The sequence below is a fragment of the Plutella xylostella genome, chromosome 6 (assembly GCF_932276165.1).
Source record: "Plutella xylostella chromosome 6, ilPluXylo3.1, whole genome shotgun sequence".
Lineage (NCBI taxonomy): Eukaryota > Metazoa > Arthropoda > Insecta > Lepidoptera > Plutellidae > Plutella > Plutella xylostella.
The window spans coordinates 791,159-806,063 of record NC_063986.1 but is presented as its reverse complement, the minus strand read 5'-3'; the positions used below and the strand labels follow the sequence as shown (position 1 = coordinate 806,063).

General features: G+C 37.2%; 2 protein-coding genes across 2 annotated transcripts; both read left to right on the top strand.

Moving 5' to 3' along the window:
- The first annotated feature begins 393 nt into the window (after window positions 1-393).
- LOC105388975 lies at window positions 394-2,844 on the top strand. Its single transcript, XM_048621795.1, has 3 exons — window positions 394-1,124; window positions 1,827-2,795; window positions 2,828-2,844. The coding sequence occupies exons 1-3, from the start codon at window positions 1,082-1,084 to the stop codon at window positions 2,842-2,844; spliced, it is 1,029 nt and encodes a 342-aa protein (XP_048477752.1). The 5' UTR covers window positions 394-1,081.
- LOC119693035 lies at window positions 1,894-6,694 on the top strand. Its single transcript, XM_048621697.1, has 2 exons — window positions 1,894-2,030; window positions 2,669-6,694. Exon 2 carries the CDS (start codon window positions 2,846-2,848, stop codon window positions 6,224-6,226), a length of 3,381 nt encoding a protein of 1,126 aa, XP_048477654.1. The 5' UTR covers window positions 1,894-2,030; window positions 2,669-2,845; the 3' UTR covers window positions 6,227-6,694.
- The last annotated feature ends 8,211 nt before the right edge of the window (window positions 6,695-14,905 follow it).

The following is a 14,905-nucleotide window of genomic DNA, read 5'->3' as shown; positions in this document are numbered from 1 at the left end:
GAATGTCGAGGTAGAAGGTAAAATTAAGATTATGAAATATTAGGAAGGTTTCGTGTTAGAACTATCAATGATAAAGTTACAACATAACATACAGATTTCATTTATTTTCATTTTGAACGTCAAGCAAATCTACGAGTAGTTTGCAACCCCTTAAATGTGAAGACATTTCGGTTCACCCTATCTATGCCAAGTGTTTCTCCTTTAATAAAAATTTAAGAGTCAGAGTAGACAATTTTAGATAGTTGGGGACTTCCACTGCTTAATTTCAAACCTGTTGACAAGATCGCTCCATACGCGATGTCACTATCTGTGGAAATCTAATCGTGATTCGACGGAAGTCAGTGAAATTACCGATAACAGCGCGCTCAGCTGATAGCTGATAGCCGTGTTGGCTAGCAACATTAATTGTCTGTGATTATCATCTATGTTTTCTATATTTCATATCATTGTCTATGTTCAACTTCCTCTTCCGTCTCTGCTCTTCACACGAAAATACACGGATCAATCACAATTCCCGTTTATTATTACTCCCACGAGCTTCAAGCACCCCCAGGGCCTACAAACCAACCACATACAGTCCACTCCGCTCCATGGTCCTTCTCGGATCGAGGAGTAAGCTGGGAAGTACGACAAACGCAAAATCCGTGCGAACTATTTTCGAGCTTCGCGCCATACAAGTTCAAAAAGGGCGCCATCTTGCAGCTCCACGCAAATTATCCATCGTGGTGTGCAACAAGAACGCAGCGGAAGGTGCAATTTCGATCGTCGAGGTTGGCAAGACTGCGCTGAGATCAGCGCCACCAACAACCAATCAGCGAGCGCGAATCTGCGAGTCTGCGCTGAGAACAGTGCCATCGACCAATCGGCGCGCGCGATTCTGCGGGCCGAGAGCATCCGGCGCACGAAGATACCGCCGACTGTCAGCCGAGCCGCCGCAGCCGTCAAAGTCGCAAACGCAAAAAGCAAAACAGAAAAAAAATCAACTCACGCCGCCATTTTTCGGTTGACATCGAACAATATTTAAGTATTAGTGACTATAAGTGCTAAAAGTTAAGTGGTGCAATTGTATTTACAACCAAAAATGGATTTAAAAAAGCTTAAATCCGCAAGGGGCTTCGTAAAAGGTACCATTACACGTTTATATAGCTTCGTTAGAAATGAGTTGTCACAGTTGCCACTAGAAACTTTGAAACTTAAATTGGATAAAGTAAATAGTGCATTTCTGGAGTACGAATCCCTCAGCAAAGAAATCTTGTGCATAGATCACGAAGATTCTGAGGATTTCGCAAGTGTAGAAGACCAGTTTTATACGATTGCCACCATTTTAAACAAAGAGATAAATTCACGGTCACCACCTCAGATTCCAGCGGCAACTGTACATTCAACTCCAGCTACAAGTGCAATAAAGTTACCTCCTATAGATATACAAACTTTCACAGGTAAATTCATAGATTATGTACCATTTATAAACATATTCATGTCACTAATTGACAACAACAATAGTCTAGATAACATCCAAAAACTGTATTATCTCAGATCATTTGTGAGAGAAGAGCCTTTTGATCTCATCAAGAACCTGCCATTGGTAGGTGAAAGCTATCAGGAAGCTCTTAAACTCCTTAAAAATAGATATGAAAATAAGAACAGAATTGTCAATGAACATATATGCAACCTTCTAGATTTGAGGACAGTAGGAAAATCTACAGCAAGCAACTTAAGAGAGTTTGTATCAGCTATTAGGCAACAAGTAGCCGCCATAAAAAACCACAATCCAAACATCATATACTGGGATCACATACTAACATGTATAATTCTGCGCAAATTAGATGGTTATACGTCTCGGGCATATCAACTCGAGCGGGACCTGGACGCCGAACCCAGCCTGGAGGATTTACTCTGCTATCTGGACAAAAGGGCTCTGGCGCTGGAGGGCACCGACCAGGGTCTTCACCAACAACAACCCCAAGCAAGATACGGGAAGGTAGCAGCACACGCAGCCGCAGCTGACAAGCCGCCAACCTGCTTAAATTGTAAGTCGACAAATCATAAGCTATTTAATTGCAAACAGTTTCAGTTGATGGCGAGCAAGGAGAGGATAGATTTTGTTAAACAAAATAAGCTGTGCAATGTCTGTCTTGGTGCGCATTTTTCAAAGTGTAGGTTTCACTTCAGATGTGCTGAGTGCAAAGGACCCCACAACACTCTGGTGCATTACAATGAGCCTGCCCTCGCACCTCCTGTTACTTTAACAGGCAATAATAACAGTAATGTACTTTTACCCACAGCTAGAGTGAAGGCTATTGCAAAGGATGGTACAGAGGTTCATTTCAAAGCACTACTGGACAGTGGATCTCAAGTTTCAATAGTCACCTCAAAACTAGTCCAGCTCTTGGGTTTAACTCCCAAACAAAGTGCCACAAATATAATAGGCATATCAAATGCAAAGAACCATTTGAAATACTGCGTCCCGTTGGAGATTCATTCACTGAAATCAGCCTTCAAGACCACAGTAACCTGTCACGTCACCGATCAGATTACCTCTCAACTGCCCCAATCTAAAATCAATTTAGATGAGTTACAGCTTCCATCTAACATTGAATGGGCAGACGAGCAATTCAATGTGCCAAGTGACATTCACATGTTAATGGGTGCCAACATAATGTTTCAGGTGCTATTGCCGGAGAAGAGCAGTGTGACTCCTGCCAACAACAGCGGGAAGCAGTCGCCAGCTCAGAATGATCTGCACATCTTTAACACACACTTCGGCCACATCATCGGAGGGAGTCTGCCCACAGGTTCCATTAAGGGTCAAATATTATGTAATAAGGTAGTGCTAAAATGTGAAATGGATCTCAATGAAACACTAGGCCAATTTTGGACAAATGAAAAAGTACCTGAAATATTTTCAGAGAAGTCTCCAGAACATGAGCTCTGTGAGCAAATATTCCAAAATTCAGTAGAACTCAAAGATAAACAGTTTCAAGTTCCATTGCCCTTGAAATTACCTCTGTCTGAAGTAAAAGAGACACTAGGTGATTCATTTAATTTGGCTCTGAAAAGATTTCATAACTTAGAAAAGAAATTAATGGCAAACCCAGAGCTATTCATGCAATATAAACAATTCATACATGAATTTTTATCTCTTGGTCATGGTCACTATGTCGACATTGAGATGTATGACATCAATAAACAGGCAGCTTACTACATGCCTCACCATGCAATAATTAAGCCAGAGAGTAAAACAACAAAAGTACGCTCGGTGTTTGATGCGAGCATGAAAACAAACAAAAAAGTATCATTGAATGACTTACAGTTGAATGGTCCTGTGGTTCAGAGAGATCTATTTGATATTATGCTGTTGTTCAGATTAGGTAGGTATACCATTACCTCAGACATCAAGCGCATGTTCAGGAACATCCTGGTAGATCCAGCGTTCACATCGCTGCAAAACATTCTCTGGAGGGACGATCCCAGTCAACCAATAAAATGCATTAGACTAGATAGGGTAACCTATGGTCTCAAGAGTTCGAGTTATTTAGCTACTAGATGTTTAATAGAACTAGCTAACAGGTATGAGAATGAATATCCCTTAGCTGCATTCATACTAAGGAACAACACTTATGTCGACGACGTGTTATATTCTCACAATGATTTAGCCACAGTACGTGAAGCTAAACAACAATTATGCTCATTATTGAGTTTAGGCAGTTTTAACACTCATAAGTGGTCCTCCAACAACGAGTTGGTTTTGTCAGATATACCATTGGAGGATCAACACTTTGACAGTATTGATTTGCAAAAAGACAACTACAATATGAAAACCCTAGGTCTTCAGATTAATACTAAAGAGGATAATTTTATCATAACTTCACCAGGAACGTTCGATACAAATCTACTCACAAAAAGAAGCATACTTAGTTATATAGGTAGGTGCTACGATCCGATCGGTTTCATAAATCCGATAATAGTAGTAGCAAAATCAATAATGCAGAAGTTATGGATCAACAACACAGATTGGAATTCATGCCCTCCAACTGATGTAGAAAGGGAATGGATCCAATTCACCGAAGACTTAAGAGTCATGGAACCAATTCAAATCAATAGAAATGTAAGGTTTTCAGACGAAGACACAGTGGAGTTGATCGGGTTTGCAGATGCATCCAGTTCCACGGCACACGGTTGTTGCATCTATCTGCGAGTAACCACCCCAACAGGTAATACCACGTTACATCTACTCTGTTCTAAGTCTAGAATAAACCCTATTCAAAAAAAGGGGATGACAGTGCCAAGGCTCGAATTGAATGCCGCACTATTGTTATCTAAATTAATGTCGAAAACATACGACACATTAAAATTAAAAGTTAATGTGAGCAAAGTTTACTTATTTAGTGACTCACAGATTGTCCTAGCATGGCTCAAAATGGAATTAACGAATTTACAAGCATATGTCGCAAACAGAGTAAATGTAATCCGTCAGCACACCGTCAGCTGGCAATGGTTGTATATTAGTACTGATAATAACCCAGCTGACCTCGTAAGCAGAGGCGTCAGGCCGCATGAGCTGTCAAGTTGCGAGCAATGGTGGCATGGCCCACGTTTCCTGAATGACAGTGAGTATAACTTTCCTATTACTGAAACGAACACTTCATCTGATTTACCAGAAGTGAAGCACTGCTTGGTGCTCTCCAGCGACCACGGGTCTCACACAGGCCCGCTCGAGTATGTATTGGAGCGCTTAGTCAGCAATTGTTCTGATCTTAGAAAGATGGTTAGACTCTTAGCATACATATTGCGATTTCTAAACAATATAAATAAAAATAAAACTAAAATAAATCACGACTATTTGTCTAGTGCTGAATTAAATTCCGCTTTAATGCTTATAATAAAGTACGAACAACATAAATATTTCGAAACAGAGATAGATTCTTTGTGCAAAAATTACAATCTAAAAGGAAACTTGTCAAATTTACATCCTTTTGTAGATAACGAAGGCCTCCTGCGCGTAGGTGGTAGACTTGACCATGCTGATATAACTTACAACCAAAAACATCCAGTTATATTACCAAGAGAATCTCACATTACTACACTGCTTATTAGAAGTGAGCATGAAAGACTACTGCACGCAGGCCCTAAGCTATTATTATCTAGTTTAAATCAAAGATTTTGGATTTGTAATGGATTATCAGAAGTTAAAAAAATAACTCACAAATGTATTACATGTTTCAGACAAAAGGCTACAGTAGCCAAACAACTCATGGGTTCATTACCGGCTAGTAGAGTAACCTCTACCAATAGAGCTTTCGTGCGAGTAGGTGTAGACTTCGCTGGACCTATCGATGTTAAATTGTCACGCGTAAGACGCTCAGTAATTGGAAAAGGTTACATCTGCGTTTTTGTATGTTTTACAACAAAAGCTATTCACCTCGAGCTAGCTTCAGATTTAACCACCGACACGTTTCTCGCTTGCCTGCGAAGACAAATTTCGAGGAGAGGTCTTATGACTGAAATACATTGTGACAATGCTAGCACATTCAAAGGTGCCAATAATCAATTAAACGAACTCTATAAGTTGCAAAGCTCACAAAATCACCGTCAGCAAGTTTATAATTTCGCTTCTCAACAGGGTATTCAATTCCATTACATACCATGTTATTCACCAACGTACGGAGGCATATGGGAATCGTCCGTGAAAAGTACAAAGTACCACCTGAAAAGGGTGATAGGTAAAAATGTGTTAACCTACGAACAGTTAAGTACTGTGCTGTGTGAAATCGAAGCAGTCCTCAACTCTAGACCGTTGCTACCATTGACCGCTGACCCAACTGACTACTCTTACCTTACACCAGGTCATTTTTTAATTGGTAACGCCTTAATGATGTACCCTGAAAGCGATATCACTAATATCCCACAAAATAGATTAAAGTTTTGGCAAATTTGTACTCAAATCAAACAATCATTTTGGAAAGTCTGGCACAAAAACTATTTAAATGTATTACAAAATAGACCTAAGTGGAAATTTGATGTATGTAATGTTAAACTAGGTAGTCTAGTTATTTTAAAAGAGGACAACGCACCTCCAATGATGTGGCCCTTGGCCAGGATTGTAAAACTCTTCCCCGGGCATGACAGCAAGGTTAGAGCTGTAGAAGTGAGAACTCCTAATAATAAGTCTCACATTAGGGCTATAAATAAAATTTGCATATTACCTATTGAGGATAATATTTAGTAAGTAATTAATTTTAAGTACTTGTTGATGTAGTTGTAATTCAACCTAACTTTGATGTTATTGTTAAACTGTTTTGTTAACACCATTGTTATTATTGTGTTTTATTAGATAACTACATGTGTAATTTCCCTTTGTTGTTAATATAGTATAACATCAGTTGTTAATATACTTAATGTTGTGTTTTGAATGTTATTTCCTAATACGTATAGGTATATTATTAAAAAACCATTATTGTAAAAGTAAATTGATACCTAAAGGTGTTAAGTACATAGGCACAGAGTTATATTTCATACATTTATTAAGAAAAATATTATTTGTTTTCTCATCTTGTGAGGCCGCAGCATGTTGGCTAGCAACATTAATTGTCTGTGATTATCATCTATGTTTTCTATATTTCATATCATTGTCTATGTTCAACTTCCTCTTCCGTCTCTGCTCTTCACACGAAAATACACGGATCAATCACAATTCCCGTTTATTATTACTCCCACGAGCTTCAAGCACCCCCAGGGCCTACAAACCAACCACATACAGTCCACTCCGCTCCAGCCGTGTGTGGCTCGCACTGTGCTGACAAACACACTGATAAGGTGATTTTGTGCGCGTGTACTTACCATACATAATACCTATATGTACATACATATACTCACGCCTGTCTCTCAGAGGGGTAGGCAGAGACTATGGATCTCTACGTGCCACGTTCCTAACATACCACTTTCGCTTCCTTCACAATACTCCATATTCATAAGTCTCTTTCAGACACATGTATAATATTATTATACATATAGGAATTAGGTATGTAGTGAAATTTTCACAACTACGAACCTACCTACAAAATAATATATAGGAACCTCCAGAGGTTTAAGTTTAACTCTCTGTAGTTTCAATAAAATGGCAAATTGTTATTACATTTAGGTTTCAGGTTACAGTGATACAACTAGTCATTGTTAACAGTATACTGTAGGTAGTTCTAAGACTTAAAAAATAATGATCCACCACGCCACGTAGAAATAACTTTTACCTACTACTTACTTGTAAGGTAAAAGTTATTTCTTGTGATAAACTCTGAAGAGAACAAAACTGACTGATTTTATTTTATTTCAAAAGCTCTCCTGTGATTTTTAAGTTTGAAAGCTCACGAAACAAGGTGGATATTTTAGTTGAATTTGATCTGTACAACCAGCACGAGTGTTGTGGTTGACCGCTAATGTACCGCGTCAGGTGAACTAATCATACTCACTGAACATGATTACTGATTACTGATTGATTACAATAAAACTATTCATCGTAAAAAATCCATGTAGGTTTTATGTTTGTGGTTTAGGCTGATGTAAGTAAGTAGTTATTAAGTAGTAGAGTTTATGTAGTAAATCATATTAAAATTTGTTTTATAATGCATGGTCTTATACAATTGCTGACTATGTTATTTTATATCATACAGAGTGTTGCATAAAAAGAGTATACTAAGCCGAAAGGGGGTGACTCAGGGTGTCATTCTGAACATCTTATAAGTTATGTATAAGCTTAGTAAGTATACTCTTTTTGAAACACCCTGTATTGTGATTGTTATACCTACTTACATTGAAGATATAACCCAAAATTATATTTTTTTAGCAGGAAACGCATTTAAAGTTTTGACTTTTTATCAATCTGTCGTGACAAAAAATAGTCATCCAAACAACAGACACATTTCCTCGCTGCCCCGTGTCCCTAGAACCTCAATAAAGCAATAAAACCACTACGGTCTTGGGGAAGTGTTGTTTGTGCGTCGTCTGTCGCCCGCGATCAACATTCACACGTCACGGGTATCCGTTTCACGTTTTATGATGGAGGTTTAAAGTAACAGATAAATGGCGCCATGCACTTTCGATGTCTGAAAACGATTTTTTGTCCAATCAAGCTGAAAAATTGTATGAAAATTGAAATAGGTAAGTAATGATTAAAAGGTAATACCTAATTCAGTACTTAAGGTTATCCGTTTAGGCAGGTAGGTACAATACAATATAAATAATTTAATGTCCTTAACCGAAGTCCTAAGATGAGCATGTTGCTCAAATTAATAACCGACTATAGAGACGCCCAACATGCGTGTTGCTTTGTATCGATATTTGTTATCGCATTTGATATTAAAAATGTACTAAGTAGGTACATGTACGCTCATATTATAATATTTATGTGTATAATTCTCGATAATATGCCAACCTACATACATAATGGTTTTTAAAAACCGAATCGTAAGTATTTGAAATATAGTTTTTTTTAGAATTAGCCGCGAGTTGTGAAATATGCTTATTTAAAATATTAAAAAAAAACAAACACTCACACCTTGTACTAGTGTACTCCCTTGCGGGGTAGGCAGAGGTGCATTGCTGCACCCACTTTTCGCTAGAGTGTTATGTTAGTCCCACCTAATGTAATAGGGGGCGGGCCTATTGCCATTTTACGGGCACATCCAAGACCCGAGAGGAAATATCTGTGTTTAAACAAATATCTGCCCCAGCCGGGAATCGAACCCGGGACCTTCGGTTCAGTAGTCAGGGTCACTAACCACTACGCCATTCGGTCGTCAAATATTTTTAATATAATTTGATTTTATAGTTATGTCGCATTGCGTTGTATCGACAAACCGATATATCGATACTCATCGGCGTCTCTCTAACCAAATATTAAACCAACAAGTCAAAAACCCGTGACCGAATCAAGATAGCATCGTGTCACACTGTCGCTCGCGCAGGACCGGAAAATTATCCTTTTTATTTTATATTTTTGGCTATCACATCACAACACAATAGCTGTTCTCTGCTGACATTGTTTAAAGTTGTAGCCTGTTATACATAATTATGTGGGTTCATCTCATAAACTTATTAGACAGTTCCACCATTCTGTGATTTCTGTGTATACTTATACGGATTTGTTTGTGTGTAAAATGCTATTCTGTGCGAATTCCATGATATGCAGTTGCTTCTCCTACGTACTCCCTACCACTTTCACTAACTGTAACTCTTGTAGCTCGTATAAATAATTATCTAATTAAAAATATGTAATGTGACTCCTTTATTTATAACGATTCAGTAAAATGTTAAAGAGTCGAGGGATTATTTAAAATATAATAAGAAATATGATTTCGTATTTCTCATTGGCTTAATAAGCATGTCCTGTTGTCTGTCCACTGACAGGGCTCGTTATTTGGCTCCGTACCGTATCGGATGTGGGTTTTTGACGTTTTGGGACAACGTGGTTAATGTGTGATGTCATCTGCATATTGAAATGTTGAATAAAGCAGCCAGTGATGTCGATAATTTTGCAGATTTTGTTATTGACACTTACAAAATCATGCTGAGCTTTATTTAACGAGATTTTTTACTGATTTCTGTAAAGGACGGATTTTATAAACAACTACCAATAATAATTAGTACCTACTTAAATATTTAAATCAATTTTGCAGGTTGTACTGAAGATCTGTACGAATAAGAGTTACACATATAACTTATGAGTTATAACTGTTATAAGAATAAAAATATCGATAGTGAAAAGCTGGCAGGCACTCTATAATCTTATACATTTTAATGTAACGCCTGAATATTTGACTGTAGCTGTCTCCCAACACACAAACTTTGATACACAAAACGGTATAGCCACAAAGGAAAGCATTTTCCAGCCACAATAATATAAATGCACAAACGCATTTGAACCTGACCACTATCTGTTTCAAGGTGAGTGTAGTCACGCGTCCGCTGCATGCAATTTCCTGCCGTGTCCGCGCGCGGACGACACTATCAGCCATCACTCCAGCACACAGGGTGCGCCACCTCGCAACACCCTGTGTATCCGCCGGCTGATTGCTACGGGGTGAATTAAAACTGATTTGGATTTAGTTGTAGTGTGAGAGTTTTTTTTATGTTGACAGCATTATTGGCGGGTGAAAAAGTGATAAAGGATAAAATAACTAAATAATGTATTTTTCTGGTAACATCTGATCATAAAAAAAACACATCTGTTCATCTAAAGGAAAAATTACATTCAGTGTGTTCGATAATATAAAAAAAACCGAAATGTTCGCGTTTCCATCTGCATCTCTACATCTTCTGTCATTTATTGAGGTCATCATAGAGGTTTCATCATAATGACCCATACCCTATACCAGTGTTTTTCAACCTTTTTCATGACGCGACCCCCCTGGTATTAAAAAATATTTCGCGACCCCCTTGACCCTTCGGTTTTTTTAAACATTTAGGTATGTATAAAGGGGCCAAAAAAAATTGGGTTTTGTTTTATTGGCGACCATTTAAAAGGTCCTAAATATAGTCAAAGTATCTTATTAGTTATTTATTTATTTATTTAAACACTTTATTGTATGTATACACAAATTACACAGTTTAAAGTAAAAGTTAACAAGTACAAGAAAGAACAATACAAGTATATATATACAAAGGCGGACTTATCGCCTAAACGCGATTTCTTCCAGTCAACCTTAGTTATGTTAAAAATGTGTTGCAAAAAGGGTATATATATAAGCCGAAACCTACATGTGCATCATGGTATATCTAAGTCGGAAAATGAAATCAGAATTTCATAACTCGCGAAAAGAATACCCATTTTGCAACATCCTGTACAATTCATTTCTGTTATTATTAACAGCCTCTGTATTCACTTTGAAAAATCTGAAAAGAGTAATATAATTAATTTAGACGTAATTTTGAAAACCATTATACATTCTGTGTAAAAAGTATCGGGACCCGATCAATAGACAAAAAATTATTGTTATTCATCCAAATTTATTTTATCACCTTCAAAGTATGCTCCTTCAGAAACGATACACATACGCCAACGAATTATCCAACCATCACAACATTTTTTTTAAACGCATTTTTTAGAGTTGTGTTTAGTTTTCGCGGCGATTTTTCCTTACATTTCCCAATTTTATCTTCTATCGATTGAAAACAGTGCCTCGAAGTGGTATTTTGAGTTTTGGAAAAAAGAAACTAGAAGCGTGATACATACCTGGTTAATATGGTGGATGCTCGATGGTATTTGTTGAGTTTTGGCCCAAAAATTCATTCACAATGATGGTCATTGTGCGAAGGCGCATTATCGCGGTGAAAATCTTTCTAGTTTTTTTTTCCACACATCTGGCCTTCTTTGTCCAATTTGCTGTATTAAATTCCACATAACGCGCAAATAATATTCTTTCTGGCAAGAATTCCGAGTGCACAACACCACGACAGTCAAAGAAAACAGTCAACATGACTTTGACTAACAATCGATGGAAGACAAAAAGGAAAAATCGCCGCGAGTACTAAACACAACTCTGGAAACAGCGTTTAAAAATTTTTTGTGATGATTGGATAATTCGTTGGCGTATGTGTATTGTTTTTGAAGGAGCATACTTTGAAGTGATAAAATAAATTTGGATGAATAACAATATTTTTTTGTTTTATTGATCCAGTCCCGATACTTTTTACACAGAGTAGTATTTTATTAAAGTTAATATTATTTTCTGCATTCATTGAAAGCAAACATGACCTGAATCAATCAAAAAACCTTCTCTAATTTAATAATTTACTGTGGAAGGTAAGATAAAGTAATAGTAGACTCGAGCTAATTGTAGGTACCAACAAAAGATTTCTCGGGAAAACTACAGATTTTGGCCAGATTTAGTAGTAGTTTGCTATAATAATCTATGCTCGCAAGGATTGAGTAAAATGCCTATAAATGATCGCTGATCTATCATATATACAATATCAAGAAATATTAATTAAATTAATTGTCTTTATATGGTTTTTTTTTCACTGAAATACCCAGTTATTTCGATCTCTGGCGACCCCCCTACAGAAGCTTCGCGACCCCCCAGGGGGTCGCGACCCACAGGTTGAAAAACACTGCCCTATACCATGAGACATTATGGCAGTTTGATATTATCGACTCATATCTGCTCTGCTCCACCATGAAGAAATAATTAGGTCTGTACTTCCATGGTACTTCCGAAGTACCTCAGATTAATGATGATCTGGCGCTTACACCGCGGGCGCGCCTCGTACGGACGTAGACGGAAGATGCAGATGATCTTAAAATAATGGCAAAAAATTGGGGACCAACACCGATTCGGAAAACTTAAACTAGTTACATAACACTTAATATTACTATTTTGCATAACAGCCATGTAGTAGTTATAAGTTATCGCATATGGTGGAATTCAGATCCATTGGACTCTTGTATTGGCTCAAAAGACTTGAGTTTTCACTATCGCACTCTACCTTAAACTCTTATTCCCTCCATCCAAAGGTTGTCTGGCAGAGATCGCTTTTAGTGATAAGACCGCCTTTAGTACCCTAATTAAGTTCATCATCATTAGCCTACAGCAGTCCACTGCTGTACGTAGGCCTCTCCCAAAGCACGCCACTAGATGCGATATTTAGCTTTCCGCATCCAAATTAAGTTACAACTTGTGTATTTTATTAATCTTTTTGGGTGTACAAATAAAGTGTATTCTATTCTATTCTATAATCGGTTTTGTCTATGGTGGAAAATCCCAACAAGTTACTGTGACTTGTTGGGAATTTTTATTTTTATAATCCCAACTAGTTACAGTGTTACAGTTGTATGTGACACGTTGGGAATGAAGGAAAAAGGTGTTTCAACGAGTAACAGAGTGTGGACTGATGGGAATTTTGAACATAAAATTCCTAACGAGTAACAGTGTGACTGGTTGAGGTGTGACTGGCTGGGAACAAAGGTTTTCTACGTATTGTTTTATTTATACTTACCAAGTTCCTCAAAACATGGATCCACCTGACCGCCGCATCATTCCGGCTCATTGATCAAAATATCCAGTGGGTATATAAGAAATTAACAAAATTGACGAAGAAGATTTTTTCCTACCTACATTTATTCGCTTCCAAAAAGCTTAAGCCCATATCAGTAACAAACAACAATAAAACCACGTAGAGGCTTCGCCAACAATGCAAGCCGCATCACAATGGGCATCACACGGACGAACGGTAGCTGCTGTCACACATAATGCTCTTAAACTTTGTTGTTAAATGTTGAAGTGTTTTTTACTTCTTTTGTACAGTTTTGTACTGTGACTCATTCGATATGGAGATATTTTTGATATATTTATGTGTTATGAATTAAACTGTAGGTACCATAACCAAGGCGGGTAGCCGGTAGTGGCTGGATGAGGAAGGCCGAGGACCGAGTGTTGTGGCGCTCCTTGGGAGAGGCCTATGTCCAGCCGTTGGATGATTATTTGTAAAAGTATCTGAGCAGAAATCGTTAACGGAAAACTTTGCTGATCATTTTGTCAAAGGCACTTCTCTTAGTAGGTATTAACCTAGTTTATTGAGGAGATACAATAATAATTTATGCCACTTATGTTTTAAAACTTTATTTTTTTATTTGTAAATCTAGGTAGGTAATTAAATTTAATACAACTTACGTTTATTTTACAAAGGTATACTCGTGGAGGTAGATGCCTCGATGTGTGAATATTTTACAAATACATATATTTATTCTCAAAGTTTACATACATTTGGGTATTCTGGAATGATTGGGTGTTACAGACTAGTCTACGCACATAGTAGGTATACACATTATATACATATAAATGAGATTGGTGTATTTCGTTATGTACAAGTTAATTCTTTAAATCTAAACAATGAACATTATTTATTTTACTAACTACTTATACATAGTAGGAAATAAAATAAAAGCCGCCTACCATTCCTTCATGAAATATCATAATCATAATTTAATATTGTACTTCTTAATATTTAGATTATTTAGTAGGTATTTCCTAAAATGGCTGGAATTAGTAACATATCCTCAAAAAGTCGTTTGAATCAATGAATATCATAAAGCTCACTTAGATTTGTAAGGTGAACCTACAATAGTGAACAGTTCAGTTCTGAACACACAAGAGACTTTCATTAAATTGACTGAAATTAGAATTAGTTATTACATTTGATATTTTTTTTCACTCAGTTCCTAGCTCTGAATTAGTACCTCAATGATCTGAGACTTAAACTATGAAGAGTATTCATTTACTGATATCTATTTTATCAAATTAATAGCAACACACGGTATAAAAATCGATCTTTACTTCTTGGGCAGATTTAAAAAAAATGAGCTGAATAGAAGCTGGAACCTCAATCATATTTTGTGATCTATACAACAGTCAAAGACACATGCCTAAATTTCTTTGAAAATTATCTATATTATTCATTTTATATGTCTGAGTATACTTGTAAAAAGGTTACCAGATCAGGGCCTCAAGTCTGCTAAGGAATAGCGACTTAATGTTGTGTCGCCTGAATGGTTTTCCGACTTTAGGTATCCGTTTTATCTTGGTTAGTGATAAGTAGAACAATATGAAACACTTATTACTGTTTATTAACGTTAGTTCTTTAGAAAAGATGCAATAAATATTTTCTAAAACGCAGATAACGAATATACGAGTACCTATCTGCTTTGCTAAACCCATGCTGCCGACACACAACTTTTTCGTCATTCCTTAGCAGACTTGTGGACCAGATTTGACAGCGGTATTTCCCCAGACGAGTTAACTTGGCACTTGGCTGACAAGAACCATTGGATGAAGATGGGCAATCCTTGATCTAATCAACATGAAATCTAGCTCTTATAGCCCAGGTGCCAAGGTAATTAGCCCGAGTTGTACGA

Coding starts and splice junctions, on each gene's coding strand:
- LOC105388975 (XM_048621795.1), top strand. CDS start 1,082: ATGGATTTAAAAAAGCTTAAATCCGCAAGGGGCTTCGTAAAAG. Junction 1,125..1,826: donor CGCAAGGGGCTTCGTAAAAG/GTACCATTACAC, acceptor TGCGCAAATTAG/ATGGTTATACGTCTCGGGCA.
- LOC119693035 (XM_048621697.1), top strand. CDS start 2,846: ATGGATCTCAATGAAACACTAGGCCAATTTTGGACAAATGAAAAAGTA.